At 49.4% G+C, this 27757-nt stretch overlaps 1 protein-coding gene and 1 pseudogene across 19 annotated transcripts; one reads left to right on the forward strand and one right to left on the reverse strand.

The window, feature by feature from the left end:
- On the forward strand, positions 1-27018 carry RNF44 (ring finger protein 44). Of its 19 annotated transcripts, XM_045035071.1 has the most exons (12): positions 1-19; positions 764-884; positions 10850-11001; positions 11179-11395; positions 11818-11985; positions 12403-12576; positions 12675-12836; positions 12921-13045; positions 13361-13448; positions 13537-13658; positions 13777-13876; positions 25308-25475. In XM_045035071.1, exons 3-12 carry the CDS (start codon positions 10895-10897, stop codon positions 25458-25460), a joined length of 1416 nt encoding a protein of 471 aa, XP_044891006.1. In that variant the 5' UTR covers positions 1-19; positions 764-884; positions 10850-10894; the 3' UTR covers positions 25461-25475. The 19 variants fall into 19 exon arrangements, with proteins under 19 accessions (XP_044891006.1, XP_044891003.1, XP_044891023.1 ...); XM_045035068.1 differs by lacking the exons at positions 1-19; positions 764-884 and adding an exon at positions 4179-5601; XM_045035081.1 differs by lacking the exons at positions 1-19; positions 764-884 and adding an exon at positions 4182-5601 and having other exon boundaries at positions 11209-11395.
- On the reverse strand, positions 15642-21089 carry LOC109502814 (annotated as a pseudogene).
- Positions 27019-27757: the final 739 nt, after the last annotated feature.

The raw sequence follows: 27757 nt of genomic DNA on the forward strand, positions 1-27757 counted from the left end.
GAGCCCAGCCGCGGCCCAGGTAACGCCTGGCCCGGACCCTGCGCCAAGCGCCCCAGGCGCGAGGCCAGCGAGGACGGAGTGATAGGGGGCGGCCGCGGGCTGACAGAGTAGCGCAGGGACTTCCAGCGTGGCCTCTGCCTGCACCTGCAGGGCCGGAGCTCGCTACCCCGGGACCCGGAGCCAGAGCTGCTTCGCTCATCAGTCCGCCCGCTAGGTCCAAGTGTCCTAGTTTGGGGACCCCCTGGGAACTACAAGTCCCAGCGTGCCCTGCGCCCCGCACGTGACCCGATCGCCGCTCGACCCATCCCACCACCATCACCGGCGGGTTCCGGCTTCAGCGGGGGCACTGGCAGTAGGGGACGAGAGCTGAGGAGGTGCAGCAGTCCTTTGGTTTTGTAACGTCGGTCCCAAACATTTTACCAGCGCTCCTTGGGCCAGCCGCTGGGGAGCCAGAGCTTCCCTAGCCCAGCCATAGAGCGGCTGCGTGTCCGGGGAACCGACCACTGCAAACCCAGCGCCGTTGTTACAGCTTTCAGGATGTCAGAACGCCGAGGGGTCCAGAGAGGGTCTGTGTCTTGCCCAGGGTCACACAGCTTCCGCTGCCTGAGGATCACTAAGCTCGAATCGAGCTGGTGGGGTGGGGGCTTCGGGGCGGCAGTGTGGGCAGGATGGGGGTAGGAAGCTGGCCCTCTCAGTAGGGGAGAAATATAAGATGGAGGGAAAATGGGGAATTCGGTTGGACTCCTCTCCCTGGGTTTGCCAGGCGCCCGCACTCCTGCAGCCTCCGGTTTTCATCTCTGGACGATGTGATACTACCTGCTCCCACCTCTGCCGACCCTGGAAGTCACAGTGACCAGAAGTGCAGAGGGAAAGGAGTCAGAAAGGTGAGCCCTTTCCAACACCATACCCACAAAGCTCACACATTCAAGTGCAGACTCAGACTCAGAAAGTTGGGCGGGTACCGCGAAGATGCACACATAGAGCCACTATTGATTCACGGAGGTGCTCTCACCTCCGTTTTACACCTGGCCAAACGGAGCCTCAAAGAGGTGGTGACTTCCTCAAGCTCGAGGACCTAATAAGAGGCAGAGCCATGTTCCAAGCCCAGAGAGGCTGGCTTCACAGGTATTTAACCATCAGTGTATGCCTGTCCTCCTCAGTAGCCTATAGTAGATGAATAACAGTGGTGCACACTAAGTGCTCAGTAAATGTCATCTGTCACTAGGGTCATTGTTCTGATTTTACAGGTAAGACTGAGGTGGAGAGAAGCCAAATAACTGATCCGAGTCAAAGCCAGAGCCCCAGATCCAGGAATACCTTTACAGACACCCCATCCTCCCCCCATGTCCACAAACACTTCTTTTTAGGGGAGCCAAAGCTTGGAGCTCAGATGCGAGGGCGATGTGTTCGGGCATGACCTGAGCAGAGAGGACTTGGCAGGGAGCCCATCAGTCCCCACCCTGAGTTGTGAGGCTCTGGGCTCAGATCTCTGATGCTCTGTGGTAGCTAGGAGGTCTGCATCCTGAGCTGGCTCTACCAGGCTGTGCTGTGTGTCCCTGGGTGATCCCTCAATCTCTGTGTTCTGCAAACTCCACCTGGGAAGGCTGTTGGGCCCTGTGTCTGGAGGAGGACTTGAGGGGTCCTAGAAGAAAGGAGTGGGGTGCTTTCTGACCCTGAGGGAGGAATGGAAGCAGCCAGCTGTCCAAGCTCTTGGCTGGCGGGGGGGAGGGGGTCCCCTCCCCACTTCTTCCTGCCAAAGTGGAATCCCTCGCATCTCAAGAGGAGGCTTGGGGGTGGAAGCTGGAAAGTAACATCCAGTGTTACACTAGGCACTAGGAGGCACTAGGATTTGAATCCTCTGCTGCTCATCCACCTTTGAGCCTCCATGGTCTACTCTTGCCTTTGGACATCTGTGCTTTTGACCATTGAAGCAACCTTTGCGGACTCTGCTTTGGCATTTGTATTGGTTCTGGTGTGAGATTAGAATGTGATCGCAGGTTTGCCCCTTGATGGCTGAGGCATATCCCCTCACCCATTTCCTCATCTGCAAAACGCTGGCACCTAGCTCTTAGGTCATTGGGAGGACCAGTGAAAAGATGACTAGGATGGGACTTGCTTAGACTGTGCAGGAGACCCTAGAACTCGAATTTCTCCACAGAACCTCACTGCAGATGCTTGGGTCAAGAGTGAGCCGCTCCCACCTGTGGCTTCTGGAGCCCACTGGGCCACACTTCCCCAGATCTGAGGCAAGGAGAGGCACTTCCTGAGCCACTGTCCTCAGCTGTGAGATGAAAACACAACCTGTCTTCAAGCGGGCAGGGGTGGAGTTGGGTGGAGTGATGAGAATGAGGCACACAGGTGTGCAGGCCACATCGCCACATTGGGATTCCAGAGCAGAGGACCTGGGGGTTAACCTGAGGGGAGATTTCACAGGAAAACAGACTCGTGGCTTCTCTGGAAAATCTGGTAAAATTGAGCCTCCTTCCCACTTCCTCCAGAGTGATTCTGCATGTGCCCGGGAAGGTATTTCAGATCAGGAGGAGATGTGTTACTGGCCTCTGGCCGTGGGGGATCCCTGAGGGGCTGTGAGGATTTGCTGAGGGCCTCTCAGGGGAGTAAGAGGGTCATCATGAGAGAAGACAGGGCAGGGTTTTCCTGGGCCTGTAGTATCAGAAGTAAGAGTCAAGCCCAGAGCCCCTTCCTTGGGCATCCACCACCCAGTGTGAGCCAGCCCCTGCTGGGGTGGGGGAGCAGCCCCATGGAGATAGCTAATGCTGTCATGATGCAATCTGGTAGCAGTCTTGCTGTGTAATAAGGAAGCCAAAGCAGCTGAGTGCCGGAAGACAGGTCAGGGGGGTTCCGAGGAGGCAGTCTTTGAGCTGAACTTCAAAGGTTGAGCAGGATTTTGCCAGAGGTAAGGGGTGATGATGTTTTAAGTAGAATTGTATAGTCAGAGGTTTAGTAGCTTTAAAGTACATGACTTGATTGTGGGTGAATGCTTTCTCAGGGTGGAGTGGCCTCACTGTTCTCAGTGTGGCCTTGGGCAAATCATTTCACTCCTTAGGCCTCGGATCCTCACCCATAAAATAAGGCCTTCCAATGAAGACTGGATGGTAGTGCATTTAAAAATTCTGGATCCCCTTAGACCAGAGGGGATTATGGAGACATGCAGCAAAATGACTGACAGGGCTGTGTGTGAATTAAATGGTATGAAGTGAATTAGGGTAGGTCTGGGCCTGAGTTCAGAGATGAGGGAGTTCAGTACAAAATGGAGACCCCAGAGCTTCCTGTAAGAGGTGAGATGAGAACAGAGCCCCAAGGACAGAGAAGAAGAATAGACTGATAGAAAGGAAGAGGGGGGGTATCTCAGGCAGGGAAGGTCAGCGGGTGCACCATCATGGTTGTGGGAGAAGGACTGGGGAGAGGTGAGCCTGAAAGGGTGGGGGAAGTTTGTTAATTATAGCCCGAAAGGCAGGCAGCAGGGAGCCATTGCAGGTTCTGTCCCTACAGAGGCAAGCAGGAGGGTGGTTTTAACAATGTAGCATCTTCCAATGAGGGAAAGATTTTCTAGTTGCTTTTACATAGTGGGAAAAATAGAAGGTTGGGAGGGATATAGGAGAAGGGAGAGTTGATGATAAGGAAGTGGGTTAGAGAAAGGTATCATCGTGTACTTTCCCATTCATTCTCAAGCACGCCTAGTTTTAACTGATGGATAGAGTTTGGCAGGTAACATCTGTAGTACTGCATCACGAACTTGATCTCCTGTGCTTAGACATCTGCAAACCACCCCTGGGTACCATCTTCGTTGCATTGCTGGCTGCACATCCACAGTGCTGTAACAGATTGTTGCTGGTCTAAACAACACTTGGATAAGCATCTCTGTTCCCCAAACCTCCTTCTGGATTGTTTCCATTGGATACCTTTCCTGAAGGGAGATTTTCTGACTTTAAGGGAACTGATGTTTTAATGCCTTTTTTTAAAGTATGTTTTTTAAGTTGTTAATGTTTACTTTTGAGAGAGAGTGACAGAGAGAGAGAATGTGAACAGGGGAGGGGCAGACAGAGAGGAAGACAGAATTTGAAGCAGGTTCCAGGCTCTGAGCTGTCAGCACAGAGCCTGACGTTGGGCTCGAACTCGGACTGTGAGATCGTGACCTGAGCTGAAGTCAGACGCTTAACCAACTGAGCCACCCAGGCGCCCCTGTTTTAATGCTTTACAAGATTTAAAACATACCTTTACAGTAATTTTCTTCACGATTTTCTATAGGCTATACTGTACATGTTTTTTTCTCTTTCTTTATTGTTATTTTTTCATCATGAAGAGTGTACTCTTTAACCCCCATACCCTATTTCACCCATCTTCCTCCCCAAATTGTACAGGGTTTTTTAAAAAGAGCAAATGTACACAAGCATATACAATAAAAAGTCTGTCCTCCTGACCCCATACTCTCTTCCAGTTTTCTCTGAGGACAGTTGTTAGTTCCTGTATATCCTTCCAAAAATATTCTATGGAGATATCATATATATCCAATTTCAGAAAAATTGATACATACTGTTACATTCTGTTCAGGAAATTGCTTTCAATTTTTATTTTTAAATTTGGGATTATGAAGTACACCAAAGAAGCATAGAAAATGACACCACCACACCTCCAGTAGGCCAACACAAAGGTTTAACAAATATTAACGTTTTGCACTGGCATCTTGTTTAGGGCTGTCTTGCAGGTGGCCCTATGTCAGTGCAGCCCCATGCAGAAGAGTCCAGTTATTGTTTATTGCACACATCATTCTTTTCGGCCTGTGCCCAGCTCTGGGATAGAGTATTACTGATTTTTATTCTTAAATAATCGATGTGGAGGTAATACCCTACTTTGTATAATGTCTGCCCCAGTATTATTAGGCAAAGGAGAACGAAGCTCGGTTTTGGTTTTAATTCAAATATCTGTTCAGCCACACTTCCTAGCTGTGTGACCTGGGGTGAGTGACGCCCCCCCCCCCCTTGATTCTCTTTACCCATCTGTAAAATGTCGTAGTCATCCCTCCGTCTCATCGCTGCTGGGAGAAGTACAGTGGAAAACTGAAGACTCCACTGGGCTTAGTTCCCCAATACTGTTAAAGCCCTCCGCTGGGGAGACTAAGCTCTCATAGCCACGCGCTGAAAGCACCCAGAGCTCCCGACAACTGCGACTCAAGCTTCAAACTGTTCCCCGCCCCTTTCCCGGGCCACGCTGGGGGTGGGGCGGTTAAATGTCTCTGTGGCGTCAGCGCAAGCAGGACCAATCGCCCTGCCTCACAGGCGTTAGTTCGTTTGCCTGGGTTGCCCGCTATTGGTCCATTGGGCAATCCAGGCCCTCCCAGCTTTTTAAAGCTGCCGCGTAGTATAAACAAGGAGATGTAGGGCGGCCAGGCCATGATGTCATCGCGGCGCGGTAGCTCTTGGGGCTGACGTCATCTCCGGGGAGGTTGCCGACCCAAGGCTGTTAGAGCCTTCCTAACCTACTCGGGCTGGCTTAAGAGGCCGCTCCTGCCCCGTCGAAGGTCAGTCCCATTGCACTTCAGTGTCTCAGGCGGCGCCCTGTCCCGGAAGAGAAGACCATGACACAGTAAGTCCGGGCTGCGGCTCTCCTAGCGGGACTCATTTCTCCGGCAGGGAAACTGAGCCTCAGAGGCGCGAATGGTTCGCGAGTTTGCATATCAAGTTCGAGCTGCAGCCGGTTGGCCTTGCCCAACCCGGGGTCTCCCATCTTTAGCTCAGGCCATGTGGCCCCGCCCCTTGCCTGTGGTGACTGCGGTCACTTTAAGTGCGAAGGTGGGGGCAAGAAGGAGGTTTTAAAGAAAATCTGCCCTCAAGATGGCGTCCTATTAATCACGTGCCGAGTCGCCGCAAGTGATTGGCTCTCATGGCACCTGCGGGGCGGAGCTCTTGGCGGGGCTGCCGCGGGCAGCAGCCGGCTACTGTTTGCCGGAACCTCACGGCGCGCCCCCGCGAGCCCCCCTCCCGCCCGGCGCGCGACCCCGCCGCTTCGAATGTTGTGAATCAAATGTGGGGTTTGTTACATTCCGCTGCCGCCGCGGACAGTTCTTAAAGGGCCAGCGGCCCGCAGCTGCGCAAACCCGGCTGCGTCCTGCGCCGCCTCCCGCTCCCGGAGGGCCTGGGCTGAGGGAGGCAGACCGCGCGTGGGCCTCGCGAGGCAGACGCCGGCGGACCGACAACAAAGAAAGGGCCCCGGAAGGAGCTGTACTGCCCCCGGACCGGGGGGTGGGGAGGGGAGCACATTGTTCCGCAGGGCGGGGGCTCTTAAAGGGTCCAGGCAGCCCCCCTCCCCCCTGCCCAGCTTGGCCGTCCTAGATCGGGAACAAAGGAGCCAACGTGTGGCCTGGCGGCCGAAGGTGAGTAGGGGCCAGAGCCCCAACTCCCTATTTCCGCATCCCTGGAACTCCTTCCTCTCTCCCCTGGGGCTGGGGGCTGTGGTGTAGCTGGCTCTGCAGGGGTTAATCACGGGCGGTCCGGAGGGGGACGGCGAGACCTCTAGAATCAAGGAGGATTACCACCACCACCTCCCCCTCCCGCAACCTCCCAAGGCCAGGTCGAGTCTCCCTTCTCCGGAGACTGAGTGTTGCGGTTGGAGAGGAAGGAGCCGCCCCCTCCCCCTGCCACCGCCACTTCCTTTGTTGTTGCTTTTGTCTCACGCCGAGCACATGGTCCGGGATCCTCGGCTCTTAAAGTCACAGCGCGCTGGCCCCAACGCCGCAGTCTGGCCTCCCGCCCCCGCCATGCCCTTCCGAGCACGGCACAAAGGAGTGAGAGGAGGACGTGGGAGACCCCTCTTCGGGCGGGTGTCTACATCTCGGGCCCCACTATCCCCGGGTAAGGGAGGCTGAGTAAGCTCCCCAGAGCCCCGCAACCCGCATCGAGTTCGCGTTGAGGAGGGGCCGGCCCCTCAGAACACTGGTTTCCCCTGCCCGCTAATGTGACCACCTGGTTTCTTGCGTCTTGTTTCTTCTGGCTTTATTTGGGCATTCTAAGAAGGGGAGATTTCCACCCCCATTTCACAGCTGTGACAACTGAGGCTCATGGAAGCAGAGAGATTTCCTTGATCAAGGTCATCTAGGGAACCTGGGCTGGCCAAGGACTCCTAGCCAGGAGCCTGATGGTCCTGCCCTCAGCTACCTCCAGGCAGCACATGTTGGGGAGCTCTGCTTGCCCACCAGGCAGTGGTGGCCTAGCCTGCCCCTTGGGGTGGAGGCGGCTTCTTATCCTGCCTGAGTCTACTCATGCTCTCAGAGGCTGGCTTTGCTTAACAGCAAAACAGCCCTTGTTCCTGCAAACATCACCCAGGGTCAAATGACTTGGCTGGGGCTCCCTAGACTAGGATTGGGATGGCTGTTTGGGGCCCTGGAAGTAGGGATTTGGCTACCTCCTGGGGGAGAGGGGTGGATGCAAAGTGTGGTTCCTGTTTCCAGGCAAGATTGGATTTAGGGATGGGACCCTCAAGACCCATTTGCCCAGACCTTAAGAGAGCACAGCACAGGACTGTGGAAAGGCAGAGGAATTGATGAGGGTGGTTACCTGGCCACCCTTGCTGTTTGACCTTGAGCAAGTTGATAGCTCCATCTCTGGGCCTCACTTGCGTCACCACAATAGTGTTAGTCATGGGTGCCTGAAACAAAACTCTTGAGATCCCCTTTAGGGACTGGAAAAAGAGACTTGGAATAAGGTGGTTATTGGGGATACTGATGCTAATGAGAGAGTCAGGAGTTGGGGGCCTAGAGGGCTAGCCAGGCAAGACTAGTTCTGTTTCTCTGGCTTTGCGAGCTAGAGTAAGTTACTTCCTTTCTCCATGTCTCAGTTTCCTCAACTGTGAAGTGGGTGTGTCCCCTCTGTACAACTTGTGTTCTTGGTAGGACTTCCAAGAACCAGGTGCCCCTCACTTGCAGCTGGAGTTTTCCCCTAGGGAGGCACATTTCCCAGCTAGCACTTAGAGCGCTTGAAGTGGCATCTCATTTTTGCTTGTGAGCCAGAGTCAGCTAGGAGGTCAGCCTATCTTAATTTCTGATAGTGATCATTCACACCTGAGCTTTGCAAATCACCTCTGCCCTTGAGCAGTCCTTGCCAGTCCATTGGGAAGTGGTTATTGGGCTGTTCCTATTTTATAGGCGAAGAGCTGAGGCTCAGAGAGGGGAAGCGATGTGTCCAAGACTCTGGCCAGAAGTTGGGGTATCATGTGTAAGAATGCAAGGGTTGATGCTTTCACCTTTGGCACCATCATCTACAGGTGGAGGCCCTTCTGTCTGCTGATCTGGTTTCTCAGCTCCTTGCCACTTACCTTTCCTGAGGAATGGGTGTTTTTGAAGGGGCTGGCCACAGAGAAGATTCCCATGTACCTGGGCCTCTGTGGCATCCACACCCCCCAGAGCTCAGCAGGGCAGCCAGCCTGGCACAAGAGGAACCATTGAAGCCACTGCCTGGATCACGTCCCAGTGCACTCACAACTCTGGCTGACAGGCCTTGGACCTCACCTCTCTGAGCCTCAGTGTCCTTATGAGGGTTGCTATGAGGACTCAAGATGACACATGCGAGGTGTCATAGTTATTATTGTTAATATTCCTCATCAATAGGACTGTGGGCTCCCAGGATCTCTGAGGTCCATTAGAGCACAGGTTCCCAAACCTGGCTGTGTTGTAGAAACTGCTTGTGAATTTGATAGAAAATCTAGGTGTCCTTGTTCCCCAGCCTCCAAAGATTCTGATCCAGAAGGTCTGGAGTAGCCTAGGAGTTTATTGTTTCAGATATTTGGGGGGTTTACTCTGAGTCTCTCTTGGCCTTTGTTTGCTAGGCTGGATTGTCAGCAAGAATCAGGAAGGCTGTGTGTGTAAGGATGTGCCCTTGGCCCACACCAGGGGTTACAAACCTAGTTACCTATGGTGGGCAGGTAGGGAATGGGCCTGGGGTGGCCTGGGGGGAAGGCTCATGCATGCTCTGAGTGAGGGCGCCAAGCAGAAATGAGGGCCTAATGGAACCAGATTGTCTCCTTTTTTTTTTTTTTTTTTCCTTTCAGGGAAGGCCAGATTTTTATATAATCTCCCAATTGAAAAAAAAATTTTAATGTTTATTTTTGAGGGGTGGGGAGGGGCAGAGAAAGAGGGAGACACAGAATCCAAAGCAGGCTCCAGGCTCTGATCTGTCAGCACAAAGCCCAACATGGGGCTCGAACTCACTAACTGAGATCATGACTTCAGCCAAAGTTGGACACTTAACCGACTGAGCCACCCAGGCACCCCTGTAATCTCCCAATTTTTAATCATGGGCACCAACTTCATTGTTGGTAGACTGTGGCCTTGGACCTGTGTGATTGGCTTTCTAGTGTACATTTCCCAGATCAGTACTGAACACAAGCTGGTCACTGGGCCCTGCCTGCCTTTCTGCCAAGTGCCAGAACTCAAGTTAGATGGGAGAAGTGTGAATTACAGCTCTTAACACTTCCTGGCTGTGGCCTTGGCCAGGCGCTGCCCTAGCAAGTGAAGAGCTTCCTCTGCAGGCTGGTTTTTTGCGATTTAGGGCCCAGGCTTGTAAAGCTTAGCACAGAGGAAATGTTCTTGCCACTGTTGGCAGGAAAAAACAAAATGTTGAGGGTGTTGTGTTGGTACACTGGCTCCCAAGCTGTGTCAGCAGGGAGGCAACACTGAAAGCTGGGTATCAGAGAACTCACCACAACCCTGGGTATCAGAGATGCATAGGAGTTTTGTTAGATGGAGAAGGGGTGGCTAGAGGGGGCCTTCCTGTGGCAGGAACAGCAAAGGGCTGGTCCTATTTGATGCAACCTTCGGCTTTGCAGGGCCTGATAGGTTCCAGCATTCTCTCTGCCAGGGCCTCATCCCAGTGTCTGGAGTAAATAAATTGTGGCCCTGCAGCTTATCCCACTTGGACCCCCAACTCCTACCAGAGAGGAGACCTGCCCCACCCCTTTCCCTCCCAACTTCCTCCTTTAGGTTCTCAGTTCCCCTTTTTTCTCAGCAAGCCCCACCTCCATTCGAGGGCTGTGTTATGCCCCCAGAGCAGGGGCTTGCTGTATGCCAGACCCACCCATCCACCAGTGGCCACTTCCTTCATCACCTCCTGTGAAGCCCTTGGGCTGGACCCCTCCCTGCTGGCAGCAGGGTGCGGTGAGAGGCTTGTGGCCAGCTCACCTCCCGGCTTTGAACACTTGGACAAGTCTCTTCCTCTCTGTGAGCCTCAGTCTTCTCTTTCTTGAAATGGAGCTGACAGTGCCTTCCTTAAAGAGTAAATAAAATCACATGTGGGTAGACACTGCGGGAGCTGGTTATGGAAAGGTAGAAAACTAACTTGAATTTGGAACCCCTGAGGGCAGGAGCCAGGTCAGAACCTCTTACCTGGCAATACTGGAAAGAGAAAGCCTGATTGGAATTGACCCCGAGCCACCCCAGTAGAAGGGAGGAAGCTGGAGTGCCCTTCCAGGAACCCCAGCTTCCTGGAGATTGAAGTTGTAGGCCTCCACACCAGGACAAGGTGCCCTGGGAACCCTACTGTGAGGGAACCATGCTGGCCAGCCCTCCGAACTCACCACAACTCTGAATGGGAACTTGACCCCATTTCATAGAGCAGGAAACTGAGGCCTGGGCTCCCTGTCCCTGATCTGTCATCCCTAAACCCCAGTGCCAAGAAGGCCAGACCCAGACAGAGTACACACTACACGTGGAGCACAGGGTGTGATGGGCATCTGTGGCCCCTGGAATTGGACTCCTGAGATTTGATTCTGTCTCTGCAGTCCCTAATGGGGCAAGTGACTGGACTTCTTTGTGCCTCAGTTTGTTTATCTGTTTGCCTCCTAGGGTTGTGAGCCCTGGCCCAGCCCCTCTACCCCTGTGCCACCCCTGATGCGACCATGGGCTCTGGCAGTGACTAGGTGGCCACCCTCTGCCCCTGTGGGTCAGCGGCAATTCTCTGTAGGACCCAGCAGTACCCCGGGCCAGCTCCGGGGAAGGTAGGAAGGAACCTCCTAGTCCTGCAGAGCCTAGAGCCCCTGGTGCTGGGGCTGTCAGCTTGGGTTGGGGAATAGGGGCTGGGAGGGTGGGGCATAGGGCCCTGAGCTTTCTTCCTTCCCCAGTGGGTAGTGACCTTGGCTTCTCTCCATGCTCTCTGAATGAGTGGCTCCCCTCAGTCCTACTGGGGCCTCCTCTCTGTGGTGCAGCCCCAGCCGCGAGGGCCCCCTGGCCAGCCTGCCTGCCCAGGATGAGCACTTACCCTCCCAGCAGCCACCGTCCCGACCACACCTCCCTGTAGAGGAGCACCGAGCCTCGGCTCCTGCCGGCAGGAGCCCCCGAATGCTGCACCCAGCCTCTCAACAGAGCCCGTTCATGGTTGATCTCCACGAGCAGGTAGGCAGAACACCCTTCACCTGTTTCCCCACCCTGCGGGCCCCTCCCCACCAGTCTCTAGCAAACCTGTCTGAGGACCAGAGATAGTGGAGCCCTGATTGCACTTTCCTTAACTCATTGCATGTTCAGTGAGGCATTATTAGCCCTGTTTTACAGGCTGGTAAATCGAGGCCCAGAGAAGGAAAGGGCCGCCTTTGGGACTACACAGTGGATGAGTGGTTGAGCTGGAAGCCCCTCCCAGGTTTCCCAGAGGGTTCTCTCTGCCCTTTAGGGCTTGGGGCAGGGGGACAGCCAGGTCTGTACCTAGGTAGGACCCCACTAGAGAAGGGAAGGGAGCTGGTCCAGCAGGGTTTTCTCATTTAGGGGCAGCAGCATGGCCAGGTTTCCTCCCTACAGTTCTTGGGTTTTCTGTCCACCCACAGGTGCACCAGGGACCCGTCCCTCTGTCCTACACAGTCACCACAGTGACGACCCAAGGCTTCCCCTTGCCTACAGGCCAACACATCCCTGGCTGCAGTGCCCAGCAGCTCCCAGCATGCTCCGTGATGTTCAGCGGGCAGCACTACCCCCTCTGCTGCCTCCCACCCCCGGTGAGTGAGTGCTTTCACCTCCTTCCCCACTACTACCTGAAAGCCTCAGACACAGGCCAGCAGTAGAAGCAAGCCAAGTTTATGATAGCCATCAAGGCTATCAGAGCATCTGCCCAGTTCCAGGCCCCAACACTGTTCAGAAAAGCATGTGTGTGCTCATGTACAGTTAGCACCTGGGGTTTAGGGACCTTCCTGCACCCCAGTACCTGCCTTTTGGTTTGGAATTGTTAACTAAGGGCCTTAAGAGTGTAGTGTCCTGCCTAAGTGGCCTCTAGCAGGGATGGGATGGTCCATAGGGCTTCTGTGGGGACCTCTCAATGAATGGAATTGCTCCTGGTTCTCAGCACAAGCATAGCCCCAACCCAGAGCCTAGAAGAACATTCTACAGTACACCCCCCACGCCCCCTCTCTTGGCAGCTGATCCAGGCGTGTACCATGCAGCAGCTCCCTGTGCCCTATCAGGCCTACCCCCACCTCATCTCCAGTGACCACTACATCCTGCACCCCCCACCGCCAGCCCCACACCCCCAGCCTGCCCACATGGCACCTCTTGGGCAGTTTGTATCGCTGCAGGCCCAGCATCCACGTATGGTGAGTCTGGGCAATGGGTTTGATGCTATAGGGCATGGTATGGGGGGCGGGGCTTCCCTTGTTGCTGACTCTGGCTGACCCACCCTTGCCTCTTCCAGCCCCTGCAGCGGCTTGACAATGATGTGGACCTTCGGGGGGACCAGCATCCCCTGGGGAGCTTTACCTACTCCACCTCTGCCCCAGGCCCAGCCCTGTCCCCATCTATGCCCCTGCACTACCTGCCCCATGATCCACTGCACCAGGAGCTGTCCTTTGGTGTGGTAAGTAGCACCCCCCACCCAGACTCTAGGGCGATCAGGAGACAGGCCCACTGGTCTGATCTGCACCTGGCACCCCTCTCACAGCCATATTCCCACATGATGCCTCGGAGACTGAGCACACAGAGATACCGCCTGCAACAGCCGCTGCCCCCGCCACCCCCACCGCCACCCCCGCCACCGTATTACCCCAGCTTCCTGCCCTACTTCCTGTAAGTACCAGCACATCTGCCCCAGAGCCCTGGTGCTCTGGTCTCCTGGGGCCTCCAGTTGTTGGACCCAAACACAGCCCTAGGAGGTACCCAGGACCTCTGAAGCCATCTGGCATTCCCACCAAACCACACATACTCTCAGCACCCACCAGCTGGGTTCCTTGCTCTCCTATAATGTCCTGGGACAAACACTGGAGCCCTGGTGTGAATGGTGCAGAGCTCTGGGCTTTGTTTCACAGAGGGAGTCGGGAGCAGCTCTGCACCCCCTACACCTACTGACCTTGACCCTGGGTCCCCCACACCTGTCTCCCCTAGCTCGATGCTGCCAATGTCACCAACAGCAATGGGGCCCACCATCAGCCTGGATCTCGACGTGGATGATGTGGAGATGGAGAACTATGAGGTCCCGTGGAGCACTGTCCTGGGAGGTAGGAGCTTGGGGGACCTCTGGCCTTGAGCACTAATGACCCTACCCTCCTGTCTGCATCCAGGCCCTCCTGAATCTGGCAGAGCGGCTAGGAGATGCGAAGCCCCGAGGCCTCACCAAAGCGGACATCGAGCAGCTCCCGTCGTACCGCTTTAACCCAGACAGCCATCAGTCAGAGCAGACACTGTGAGTACTGTGCCCCTGTCTCCTCCAGGGGGACCCCTTCCTCCAGGGGACTTTGTGCTATGTAGTGAGCCTCCCTCTGCTGTTAGTGTGGAAGTAACACTCAGTGCCCTCCTTCTAGGTGTGTTGTCTGCTTCAGTGACTTCGAGGCACGGCAGCTGCTCCGAGTCCTCCCCTGCAACCACGAGTTCCACACCAAGTGTGTTGATAAGTGGTTAAAGGTAACGCAGCCCAGGCCAGATCCTGGGTATTCCTCATGTGGTGAGGGAGGTGGGTGGACCTTGGAGGGTTTCCCCCCTTATCCTTGTCATCACCCAGAAGTTGAGGCTCTGTTCAGGGGTCAAGTCCCAGTAGTAGAATAGACCCAGCTGAGGTGGGGGACAGGCAAGAGTGGAGCCTGATGTGTGCCTGCTCCCCCAGGCCAACCGGACGTGTCCCATTTGCCGGGCCGACGCCTCCGAGGTGCCCAGGGAGGCTGAGTGAGGCCCACAGCTGCCCAGGATAACCCTGCCCGAAGCTCTGGAAGCTCGGGTTGGGGGGACCTGGGGAGGACGGGGAGGGAGTGGCTCAGGCCTGCCCCGTCATTCCCGCCTGCATCTCCAGAGCTGGTGCCAGGGTCAGCCCCGAGAGAAGCCCCTGCAATAAGCCCCTGCATTTGCCAAGCTCCAAAGACTCCTGCCCCGATATGCCTGCCAGTCTGCCCACCACGGAGCTGCCTGAGTGTCTCTAACTCAGTCTCCCTCCTGTTTGCCCTCAAGTCCGTCTCCTTTACCTGCCAGCCCTGGGAGCCAGGAGTCCATCCCCTACCCCAGTGCAGCTGGGGGAGATCCTCAGCCCCAGGGTGAGCAAAGGGAGCTCCATCCTGGGTTGCCTGGTCTCTTGCACTGAAATGGTGTGCCATCTGACTGGGTGGCACTGACAGGTGTGTGGACAGATGGTGGCATGAGGCCATTTCCTGAGCGCCCCAGGCCTGGGTCCTCCTGCCTTGACCCCAGACAGATTCAGGCAGCCAGCCCCACGCAGGCTGCTGTGAGGGGTGGGTCTGGCTCCCTCAAGGACTGTCACCCTGGTCACAACATTCCAGCCCCACCCCCAGGCTGGAGGGCATCAGAGCCAGCCTCCTGAGCAGGTGGGAGACAGGCTCTGAGCTGAGGTGGCATGTATCTTGAGGGGGCCTGGGCCATGCAGGGGAGAGTGACCTCCTGTGTTCCTCATGGCCACCCCTCCCTGGCATTGATGGGGGCCAGACCCATGCCCAATCTCCCCTCTCTGTTGTTTTGCATGAACGTGAGGAGCAGTTTTTATTTATTCATTTGGCCCAAAATCGCGTGTAGGATTTGGGGGTGTGGATTTTTAAACAATTTATTTTCTTTTGGTTTAATGGGGGGATACAGGGACCAACCAGGACCAAGTGCCCAGGGGGCCGGGAATGGTCTGGTGGTGCCGCCTGGTCTGCATGCATGCGTGCGGCTGGGGCTGGGCTGGGCGGCTGGCGGTCACGGGTGGGGTTGGGGGGTGGTCTGTGCTCAGCTGATAACTGCCATGCACTGTACTGCACACGTCCCCAGAGCCTACCGGGACCGTACGCTTTTCAGGGCATTTCTCCCTCCAGCCAGGGCCCATCTCCCATCTGACTGGGCGAGTCTCCTCCTAGGAAGTCCCAGGAGGACAGGGACCAGGGAGGGCGTGGATCCCACCTCCAGGGGCCCCCTCCCAGCCTGAGCCCTGCCCTCCAAGGTCTGGAGGAGGCCCCCTGTAGGGTCTGGCTGAGCTCCCACCTTCTCCCTCCCTGGTCCCGTTCCTTTCCTGTCCTACCCCTAGCTGGGGTTGCTGCCCCTGAACGAACCGCGTGTGGGGCCGGCACATCCTAGCAGGCAGCCCCTGGCGCCTGCTGCCTCAGGGATGCTCCAACCACCCTCGTTCTCCCCGCAGCGGCCCTGGCTCCCTGCGTCCCCTCAGCCTGCCATGGGGCCCCATCAGCCTGGCCCCACCCCCGTGGAGAACCCAAAGTCTTACTGTATATAACTCCAGGTGACGTTTCTATATTTATAGCAGTGTTGAAACCCCACGTGTTTTACACAGAGAACCACCCTCTCCAAACCCCCCCTCCCTTTCCCACCCCAACAAAAGGTTTTCAGAATCCTTAAGGTTCCTGGGGCAGGCGGAAACAGGCTCTCGGATTGTGTGTCGGCTGCAGCAATGATTCCAACGAGCAGCTATGGGGGGGAACACAACATTAAAAAAAAAATCATTAAAAAAAGATTTATAAACAATTATTTAGGATGTTTGTGATTTGCCGACCTTGCTATAGATGCCATGTTACCAATGATTTCCTGTGGTGGGGGCTTGTCATTGTTTACTCTTTTATTTACCAACTTCTGGCCTAGGCATGACAGTGGGCACCATCCCCCAGCCCTGGCTGGGCCCAGCACCTGTGTTCTGTGTTAGAAAGGTTTTATATATATATATATATACATATATATATATATATACATATATATAAAAATATATGTAATTGGGGGGGCCCTGTTCCTTGCACATTTTACAGTTACCTCATTTTTCCCATGTATGTATTTGAGAAAATGCTAATATATAGAGAAAAAAATGGTTCTTAAAGCTTAAATGTGTGGTTTTTTCCATTCCATTGGATTCACATTGGTTTGTAGCATTTAACATAACTAGTATGTTGTATTATATATATGTGTATACTGATTGAAATTTTTAACAGATTTGTACTTTTTTTAAAATGAAAGTTGCTAGTTCTGCTTGACCAAGTAGTGCAATCATTATTTTTTTTAATATTGTTGCTGATTTCAGAGGGATATTCACTAATAAATGTATGATGTATATCAAGTATTGCCCAAGCTGCCTTTGGCTACCTGTGTTCTTTTGGTGGGAAGTGGGGGTAATAATGTCGGTCTGAGAGTGGGTAGGGGATAGGGATAAGGGGGGCAGAAAAGACTGTTCTGTGCTGTGGCACCTTGGGGGTACCTCCTGATCAAGAAGGTCTGCCAAGCCAGGTTAGTGATGACATTGTGGGCCATCTGCTTCACACTCAAATTAGGCAGGATTCTGTTGACAAGTGGCAGAATTCCATCTAATGGGTTAAGGCACTTGTTGGTCTGTCATTTAAATTTTGGAGGTAGGTTCTGCCTCAAGCATGACTGAATCGGGCTCAGGCATAGTATAAGGAACCAAGACCTCCCCTCATTTTACAAGTTTGTTTTGAAGGAGCTGTTTCTGTGTGGTAGTTCTTGGCAGCTCTAGCTCCATTTCTTCTAGTTTAGCATAATTCCAGGGGAAAACCATTTTCCCCAAAAAATTCTAATGGGATTTCTGGGATGGAGTCATTAGACGCAACTTGAATTATGAGTGCATCCCTGAGCCATCCGCTACCGTCTCAGGGAGCTACAACAGCATGATTGGCCTGGCTTGCATTACATACTCTCCCACCCACAGGCCCTACTCGGACTACATGGACTTGAGTCCCTCATCCTCAGGCTCAGTGGGGACAAGGGGCTTGAGAACCACCCAAGAGACCAGGTTGGTAATGCAGTTGCATTCCTCTTACCCATGATGGTGTATGGTGCTGCAGGGTTATCAGCTGACTTGTTAGCATGTCAAAGCAACATGGTCTGGAGCAGGAACAGTGGGCTGGGGTCAGGAGACCCAGGATCTGGTATCTGTGTGATGCCACTATCTGTAGCCTTGGTCAGGTCACTTTCCTTTCAGCTTCTGGATCATCTGCAAAATAAGGGACAATCAGTTGAGTGGTTCCCTATGTCCGTTTCAGAAAATGTGCTATGGGAGTGGGGGGGGGGGGCGGGGGGGGGAGGTTGGTTAAGAAGGGCTCTGTGGTTAAATAAGTTTGGGAAATTCCACACTAAAGGGTAACAGGAGCCTATATTGCAGGGCTTCTCTGAGCCTTGGCTATGCTGATGTGTTATAAGCTTCCAGGAAGTACTTCCTATGAGCAGTACGTCCTACATTTAGCTTGTTTGGCTACGGGCAATGTTCAAGTTGCATTTGCTGGAGTACACTGGGAAGTGCTGGACTAGACCAGTGGTAGCAACTGAGTTCCCAGGGCCCTAGTCTGAAGTCTAGGGAAGTTGCTAGACTTTTTTCAATATTTCAAAAAACCTGTGGGAGAAAAAATAAAAACATGAACTTACCAGTTGATGCAAAAAAAATAAAAAAAAAAAATACACCAAAATTCAACAGTTATGATAAAAAAAAAAACAACTCAGCAAGCTGGAAGTAGAGGGTAACTTCAATGGGATAAATAGCATCTACAAAAAACGCAACAGCTAACCATATGTAATGGTGTGAAAGACTAGGTGCTTCCCCCTTGAGGTCAGGACTAGGCAAGGTTATCCACTCTTCACTACTTGTACTCAACATCATACAGAAAGTCCTAGCCAGCACACTGAGATATGGCAAGAAAAAGGAAATAATATTAAGCCTACAGATTGAAAAGAAAATTGTCCCTGTTTGGAGATTTGACAACCTATAAATTATCAAGATCTCATGGAAATTTTAAAAATCCCAAGGAATATACAAAAAAACTAGAAATGAATTCATCAAGTCATAGATTACAAGATGAATATACAAAAATTATATTCTACATAGTAGCAATGAACACATGAAAATCAAAATTCGAAACACAATGGTACTATATAATCACTCAAGAGATATGAAACATACATCTAACAAAACGTGTTATGAGATTTATATGTTGAAAATTAGAAAACACTAGATGAAAGAAATCAAAGATCTACATAAATAGAGAAACATGTCATGTTCTTGGATTAGAAGACTTGGCAGTAGGAAGGATACTATTTCTTCCCATATTAACCTGTGAGTTTAATGCAATTCCTATCAAAATTCTGGCAGTTTGTTTTGAGACAGACATTCTTACTTCAACATGCATATGAAAAGGCAAAGAAATAAGTAGCAAAGACAACCTTGAAAAAACAAGAATAAAGTGAGAAGAATCACTCTACCTGATTTGAAGAGTTACTGAAGAGCCACATTAAAACAATATGGTAGTGGGGCGCCTGGGTGGCGCAGTCGGTTAAGCGTCCGACTTCAGCCAGGTCACTATCTTGCGGTCCGTGAGTTCGAGCCCTGCATCAGGCTCTGGGCTGATGGCTCGGAGCCTGGAGCCTGTTTCCGATTCTGTGTCTCCCTCTCTCTCTGCCCCTCCCCCGTTCATGCTCTGTCTCTCTCTGTCCCAAAAATAAAAAAAAAAAAAAAAAAAAAAAAAACCAATATGGTAGAGGGATAAACAAGTGGATCAATGGGACAGAATAAAGATCCCTGGAACAGACCCTGCACAAGTATGACCAACTAATTTTTGAGCATTCAACGAAGGATAGTCTTTTCAACAAATACTACTGGAATAGCTGAACATCCATAAAAAATAAAAAAGAATCTTGCCTTAAGTCACAACACAAAAATGAATTGAAAATGGATCATTGATTTAAAGGTAAAACATAAAGCTAGAAAAATTTAGAAGAAGAAAAGTGAAAATCTTCGCTACAAGCTAGGGCTTGGTGAAGAGATCTCAGACATGACACCAAATGCAATACATGAAAGGGGAAAAAAAATGATAAATTGGACTTTACCAGAAATTAAATGCTTAATTTACAAGTAACATCTGAAAAATGACTCATGTCAGATATATAAAGAACTTTTAAAACTCAAGACAATCCAATTAGAACATGGGTAAAAGACATGAAAGGACACATTGAACAAAGAGGATATTTCATTTGTTCAACATCATAAGCTATTAGGGAAATGCAAATTCAACTACAATAAGATCATTACACACCTGTAAAAACAACAAAAATAATAAATAGTGACAATATCAAATTCTGGTAAGGATGCAGGGAAATTGGATTTCTCATACATTGCTCTCATACAGCCACTCTGGAATACAGCTTGGCAAGTTTTTTTTTTTTTAACATTTATTTTGACACAATCTATCATAAGTAAATAGAGGTTCCACTCTGCCACAGATGCATCTGTGAAGAGCCCTGTGCCATTCAACTGATGATCATCTAAATAGTGTCCCATCTTTTTATCTCAGTCACAGCACTTACCTTCCATGTTATTTCTGTCCATTAATTGCTTCCAAATCCAGATGACCAATATAGTTCCTTATCCCTTAAGAAAGCTCAACATGATTGGTTCAGGCATTCCAGGATTTGCACCCCCCTTAAATTGCAGGTAAATCATGAGAGGAATAACACTCCAGTGGGTGGCAAATTGGCTACCCTTGAAGAGCTATGCAGCCCCTGCTTGGCCTCTTTGCTCAGCTTCACCATGGCAACCACCTGGCAGTTTCCTATAAAACTAAACTTACTTACTAAATGACCCAGCACTCCTGGGCATTTATCCCAGAAAAATGAAAACATGTCCACACAAAAGCACGTACACAAATGTTCACAGCTGCTTTCTTCGTAATAGGGGAACAACTTAAATATCCTTCAATGAGCAAATGGTTGAATTATGACCCATCCAGATCATGGAATACTACTTAGCAATAAAAGAAAGAAACTCAGGGTGCCTGGCTGGCTCAGTTGGTGGAGCTTGTGACTCTTGATCTCAAGGTCATGAGTTCAAGCCCCACATTGGGCGTAGAGCTCACTTAAGAAAAGAAACAAACTATTGATACATGCAACAACTTGGATGGATCTCAAGGGAATTATACTGAGTGAAAAAAAGCCAATCACTAAGGTGACATATCCATTTTTATAACATTATCAAAATGACAACATTAGAGAGATGGAGAATAGATTAGTGGTTGCTGGGGTTAGGGATGGTGGAATAAGGGTGTGTCTCACTTATAAAAGAGTAGAAGGGGTAAGATCTTTGTGGTAATGCAACAAAGATTGCTTCTTGATTATGGTGTGGTTACATGAATTTATACAAATGATAAAACTGGCAACTGCCCCCCCCCCACACACACACACATACACAAATATGTATATGTAAAACTGGTGAAATCTGTGGATATTACCAATGTCAGTTTGCTGGTTTATATAAGAGGTTATCATTGAGGGAAACTAAGGGTTAAATAAGACCTTTTTGTAATAGTTTTACAACTTCCCATAAATCTATATTTATTTCAAAATAAAAAGTAAAAAAAAAAAGCCTGTGGGAAATGGATAAATTATGACATTATGAATCAGACTAAAATCCTATCATTTTTGCACTACACATAGAAAATCCTAAAGACTCTACCAAAAACTACTAAAAATAATAAAAGAATTAAGTGACAGGATACAAAATTAACACCCAGAAATTGGTGGCGTTCCTATACGCTAATAATGAAGTAGAAGAAAGAAATTATGAAAACAATGCTATTTACAATTGTACCAAAAAGAACAAAATACCTAGGAATAAACTTAACCAAAGAGGTGAAAGAACTATCTCTGAAAACTATAAAACACAAAGAAATTGAAGATGACAAAAACAAATGGATTAGAAGAATATTATTAAAATTCCCATATTACCCAAAGTAATTTACAGATTCAATGCAATCCCTATCAAAATACCAACAACAGTTTTCTTTTTTTAACATTCTTTTTTTAATTTTTTTATTTTATTTTAATGTTTATTTATTTTTGAGAGAGAGAGGCAGAGACAGAGGGAGACACAGAATCCAAAACAGGCTCCAGGCTCTGAGCTGTCAGAACAGAGCCCGACGCGGGGCTCAAACTCACAAAACTGTGAGATCATGACCTGAGCCAAAGTCGGACGCCCAACTGACTGAGCCACCCAGGTGCCCCTTCTTCTTTTTCTTTCTTCCTTTTTTTTTTTTTTTTTTTTGTATTTTAAGAGAGTGAGAGAGTGAGCAGGGAGAGGGGAAGAGGGAGAGAGAAAGAATCTTAAACATGGGACTGGATCCCTCAACCCTGGGATCATGACCTGAGCTGAAATCAATAGTCGGACACTAAACCAACTGAGCCACCCAGGTGCCCCACCAACAGCACTTAAAAAAACAAAACAAAACAAAGCAAAAAACTACAACAAATATTACTAAAATTTGTATGGAACCACAGAAGGCCCTGGATAGCCAAAGCAATCTTGAGAAGGAAGAACAAAGCTGGAGATATCACAAGTCCAGATTTCAAGATATAGTACAAAGCTGTAGTAATGAAAACAGTATAGTGCTGGCACAAAAATAGACACATATTTTTTCTCAGTGGAACAGAAGACCCCAGAAATAAACCCACAATTATATAGTCAATTAATCTATGACAAAGGAGGCAAGAACATACAATAGGGAAAAGACAGTCTCTTTAATAAATGGACAAACTGGACAGCTACATGCAAAAGAATGAAGTTAGACCACTTTCTAACACCATGTACAAAAATAAACTTGAAATGGATTCAAGAACTAAATATGAAACCTAAAACCACAGGGACACCTGGGTGGCTCAGTTGGTTGAGTGTCTGACTTTGACTCAGGTCATGATCTCACAGCTTGTGGGTTCAAGACCCACATCGGGCTTTGTGCTGACAGCTCAGAGCCTGGAGCCTGTTCCAGATTCTGTGTCTCCGTCTTTTTCTGACCCTCCCCCCCACCCCCCACCCCCATGCTCTCTCTCTCTCTCTCTCCCTCTCAAAAACAAACATTAAAAAAAGTTTTTTTTTTTAAATACATAAAACAAAAGAAACCTAAAACCATAAAAAGCTAGAAGAGGAAACAGGCAGTAATTTTTCTGACATCAGCCATAGCAACAGTTTTTTAGATGTCTCCTGAGGCAAGGGAAACCAAAGCAAAAATAAACTATTGAGACCACATCAAAATAAAAAGCTTTTGTCCAGCAAAGGAAACCATCAACAAAATAAAAAGACAACCTACTGAATGGGAGAAGATATTTACAAATGATATATCTGATAAGGGGTTAATATCTAAAATATATAAACAACTTATACAACTCATCACAACAGCAACAACAATAAAACTGAGTAAAAAATGGGCAGAGGACCTGAATAGACATTTTTCCAAAGACGACCTACAGATGACCAACAAACACATGAAAAGATGCTTAACATCACTAATCATCAAGGAAATGCGAATCAAAACTACAATGAAGTATCACCTTACACCAGTTAGAAAGGCTAAAATCAAAATGACAAGAAACTAGTGTTGGCAAGAATGTGGAGAAAAAGGAACTGTTGGTGGGAATGTAAACTGGTACAGCCACCGTGGGAAACAATATGGATGGACCTAGAGGGTATCAGACTGAGTGAAATAAGTTAGACTGAGAAGGACAAATACCATAGGATTCCGCTCATAAATATAATCTAAAAAATGTATTAAAAATTATTAAAAAGCAGACCTATAAATACAGAGAACAAATTGATGGTTGCCATAGGAGGAGGCGGGTGGGGGGGGGTTCAGCAAAATGGGTAAAGGGGAGAGGGAGATACAGTCTTCCAGTTATGCAATGAATAAGTCACAGGAATAACAGGCACAGCATACAGAATACAGTGCATGATATTGTAATAGCAATGTAATGGAACAAGTGGTAGCTACATTTGTAGTGAACATAGCATAATGTATAAACTTGTCAAATCACTAAGTTGTACACCTGAAACTAATGTAACATTATACTCAAACAAAAAAGAAATTAAAAAAATTACAAATCCTATCGTCTTGGAGCACCTGGTTGGTTCAGTTGGTAGAGCATTCGACTCATGATTTCAGGGTTGTGAGTTCAAGCCCCATGTTGGGCGTAGAGCTTAAAGAACAAATACATAAAATATTTTTAAAAATCCTATCCTCTTTGGGTTATAGTTTTGTTATTTGAAGGTGTGGCAGCAGGTGGCGGGGCAGTAGGGTGGTAGGAGGTCATTCTGGTTTCCTCCCTTGTATCAAAAGCTCTGCCTGCCAGCAACTACAGCTATGCCTGGCCCATGGTAGCCATTCTTTGAAGAGTGAATGAATTGGCAGTAAAATGCATCTTTACTTTAATAATAGTTGGTAAAACTGGCAACATCCCTCCAAGGGGTACATGCCACAAGTCCTTGGGGGGAAGAAGGTGGAGCTCCAGGACCAGATGCTTTCTCACCACTTTGGCCTTGGCCTCAGTACCTCAGAATCCTTTGAGCTCAGCCTGTATACTGATGGGAAAAACGTCCTTCTCTGGGCACAGAGTGGGTAACAGCCTAGATACTGTATAAGGGAAGTTTAACTGCCACAGAGTCCTCAGCACCTTGTATGGTGCTTCCCATCTTGTTTGTGCTAAATAAAGTCATTCAACAAAACTGGCTGAGTGTTTCTGCCCAAAGCCACAAACTGTTCTAGGCAGTGACTGGGTACTCCAGTGAATGAGACCAAGTTCCTGCCTCCAGGAAGCTGGCATTCCAGAAGGAGAGCTAGACAATATACAAGTAAACAATAACTTCAAATTAGGGGCGCCTGGGTGGCTCAGTCAATTAAGTGTCTGATTTCAGGTTAGGTCATGATCTTGCAGTTCATGACTTCAAGCCCCACACTGGGCTCTGTGCTGACAGCTCAGAGCCTGGAGCCTGCTTCAGTTTCTGTGTCTCCCTCTCTGCCCCTCCCCTGCTTGCACTCTGTCTCTCTCTCGTTCTCTCACAAAAATTATTTTAAAATTTTAAATTCAAATTATCACAAGGGTCATGAAGAATACAGGGGCAGGGGCACCCTGACATAGGGGTGGTCTCCCAGGGGAGGTGATGTTGCGATGAGACCTGAATGATGAACAGGAGCTAGTCAGGAGAAAAGCTTTCCAGAAGGAGGGAACAGAATGTGCAGAAGCTCAGAGGCAGGAAGGAGTTTGGGCAAGAACACAGGATGAAGCTGAGGAGATGAAGCTGAGGAGATGAAGTTGAAGAGAAGGGCAGGGGCCAGGTCCCAGAGGGCCTTATAAACCACAGTGTTTCATTTGTTCCTCAGCTCCGAGTTGAGGTATATATTATCTTTGGTTTCCGTATGAAGAAGCTGTGGCTCAGAGAGGCCCCAGTCTAAGTCCCAGGCCCAAGTAGAAAGTGGGAGAATCAGGATAGCCTGGTAGTCTTTCCACTCTGCATTCTCCAAGTCAGAGAACCCACTTCTGAAAAATCCTAACAGAGGCCTCCTTCAGCCTGTTTTCCCCTGCCACCTTACAACTTCCTGGATGCAACAGGAGATGGAAGCCCTCTGTCCCTCACACGGGTTCTTGGGAATGACAGCCGCAGAAGAGTCTTGGGTTTTTGTTTTATGAACGGGGAGACTGAAGTCAGACTGATTTCAGCCCTGAAGATAAACCTCCTTTGTCATTTCACTGGAAGATGGGTGATGACAAAGACGTTGAGGTTCCATGTTTGTCTCTCCCTCCTCTCACCTGTCTTCTCCAGCTTCCCTGTGACACGGGTTGGAAGCAGTAGAACCATTATCCCAATCTAATCTCTCTCTCATCAGCCTCTGCGTGTCCCTCCTTCCTTCTAGCTACCCCCAGGTTCTCATGGTTTACCCAACATGCCATTTTCACCCCTGTGTTGTGCATGCTGTTTCCTCTGCTTAGAAGACTATTCACATTTCATTAAGTGCCCACCATGCGGCCGAGTTACCCCTCATGGGATCCTTCTTCTGATTTCTTTACTGTAAAACTGTTACTACTTCCCTCATAGTTCCTGCTGAAGAACCTGAGACTCAGATGGGGAGAGGACTTTCCCGAGATTCCGGAGAGTTGCGATCAAGCCCAGGTCCATCTCCCCCTGCAGCCCTTGCCCTTGAGCCACACTATGTTGTCTCAAATGCTTGAACTCCTCTCCTCCTGGTAAGCATGCTCCTTTTCCAAAGCCCAGTTTGAATGTCCCATCCTCAAGTGAGCTTCCCCAGATCCCTCCCTCAAGTCAGAGAAGAACACACTTCTACTCTGCTTCCTCAGCTTTCCCCATATGCCTCACCTGTTACAATCAATCTGGTTGGCTGCCCATGTCTCTGCTTCACTAGACCAAAAGTCATCACATACGCCAAATGCCCAGATCCTAGCAAAAGGGCAAGGACACAGCAGGCATCAGTGAGGGTTATCTGAACAGGTGACTGAATAAGTGAAAAAATGAGCTGCTTGGAGGGAAAGCATATGGGAAGTTGACCCCAGTCCCAGGGCCCAGATGATTACACAGGCCTTGCCCTCTCTTTCCAGTGTCCAGCACAGTGAATTAACTGTTATCTCTCCCATTTCCAATTATTTTTCTGCACGGTGATACTTTGAACCACCACCACCCTGGCCTCCACAGTTCTGACAAGCTGGGGCAAACCTGTCAGCCTCCGCTGTTATTTCAACCTCAGATAAAGTCTCTGACAGAGAAGTGCATGCTGGGAAAGCCCTCCTAACAACAGAGGGCTCACTGCTGTTCAGTGCTCAACACAATGGCAGGTTGCTCAGCCAGAAATTAACCACATCTGCTGAGGGTGAATGGATTTATTTTAGCAAATGTATAAACATTTTATATGATTTTAACCCAAGTATATCCGGGGGGGAAAGCTGGAAGCAACTATGCCAAAATATTAATCTTAGTAATTTTGGGTGATGGGACTACGAATAAGGGTTATTTTCTTCTTTATGCTTTTCTGCAATTTTTCAAAAGAAAAGGCTTTCCCCAATGTACTTGCCAATTATGTTTCTCCATTCCAAAGGTGGAAGTCCCAACATCCCATGGATGTCCTCTACCTCTAACAACACCTTTCCACCAAGCCACCCTTTCTGAAACCTAGACCTCACCCTTTCTAAGATTTGGCTTTCAATTCTGGGACCTACCACATAGTCTTTCAACACATCAGTTTTTGGGGGGTTTTTCCCCCCTTAAATTAGCTACAGTGGGTTTCCTGTTTGTTACCTGCAAGTAAAGATCTCTAATATAGGCACAAAAAGAGCTATGTGAGAAGATCCAGGGGTGTGCAGTTTCTATGTGTCTAAATTGATTTATATCTACACTCCTTGCCATGCCAGCACCTGTGTTATAATAAGCCAGAGTGTTATAAATATGATTCTGGAAGACCAGAATCACATGGCATAGGCACTTGGTAGGCTGGCAATCAGGGGAGTTTGAGAAATTGACAGCTTATCTTCTAAACCATTTATCTTGAGTGTTAGTTGTGTTAGTACAGCTTTAGGCAGGAAGTGCATTGGTGTGTTTAGGGAACAATCAAGAGATCTGTGTGGTTAATTAGTATGACCATGCAGGGGAACAGAAAAACAAAGCTGTAAAGAGGCCCCAGAGTTGAAGTCCCCAACTTCTAGGCTGAAGAGCTGGACTTTCATCTGGGACAAAGGGGGTGCAGAGAGATTCTGAATGCCTGCATGTGCCCTCTGTTTTCAGAAAGAAAACTGGCAGCAGTGAAGAAAATAGACTGGCGACAGGTCCTGGCTTTTCATATCTACTCCCACTGTATATTCTGGTCTCAATCTCATATGGACTCTCTGTTTTCCCAGAAAACCACCTAAGTCTTCCTATATTCTAGTCTGCACTCTTTAAAACAGCTCTTTCAAATCAAAAGTCTTCTTAGACCTCTGACCCCACCATCTCCCCACAATCTGACAAAGAGTTACCGTCACATGTGGACATTTTCAACTTCTGCCTTCAAATCTACAAATGCACTTTCTGCTCCCATCCTTCCTCTTAAGGCCAACCTTTCCACCATCCCAGGGACATCTTTCTCTGTTATCCTTTCTCTATGCACCTTCAACATTTTTCTCTAAAATCTCACTGCTTTTAACACTTACACATAATGAAGTCTCTCCTATGTTAAATAACCTTTCCTCATTCATAACGCTTCTCTGGCTTGTCCTATTTCCTCCAATACCTTGCACTGACAAATTTCATGAGAGCTGCCTACATTCCATCTTTCCACTTCATTTCCCATTCATTACTTCTGCCTTCTGATACTGTACTCTACTGAAATAGCACCTGTGAAGGTCACCAGGGACTGTTTTGTCCCTAAAATGCTGTTGTCAGAAATCTGGACACTCCATCACCCTCCGTATCTAATCAGCCTTCAGGCCCTCCTTGGTTATTGTGCCTTCTACATACTTCTCATTCCCATCATTAACGCTTCTCTATCCCCACACCATTCC

Source organism: Felis catus, chromosome A1 (assembly GCF_018350175.1).
Source record: "Felis catus isolate Fca126 chromosome A1, F.catus_Fca126_mat1.0, whole genome shotgun sequence".
NCBI classification, from domain to species: Eukaryota; Metazoa; Chordata; class Mammalia; order Carnivora; family Felidae; genus Felis; species Felis catus.

Coding starts and splice junctions, on each gene's coding strand:
- RNF44 (XM_045035071.1), top strand. CDS start 10,895: ATGCGACCATGGGCTCTGGCAGTGACTAGGTGGCCACCCTCTGCCCCT. Junction 13,449..13,536: donor TGGAGATGGAGAACTATGAG/GTCCCGTGGAGC, acceptor GTCTGCATCCAG/GCCCTCCTGAATCTGGCAGA. Junction 13,877..25,307: donor GTGTTGATAAGTGGTTAAAG/GTAACGCAGCCC, acceptor CTTCCCTCATAG/TTCCTGCTGAAGAACCTGAG.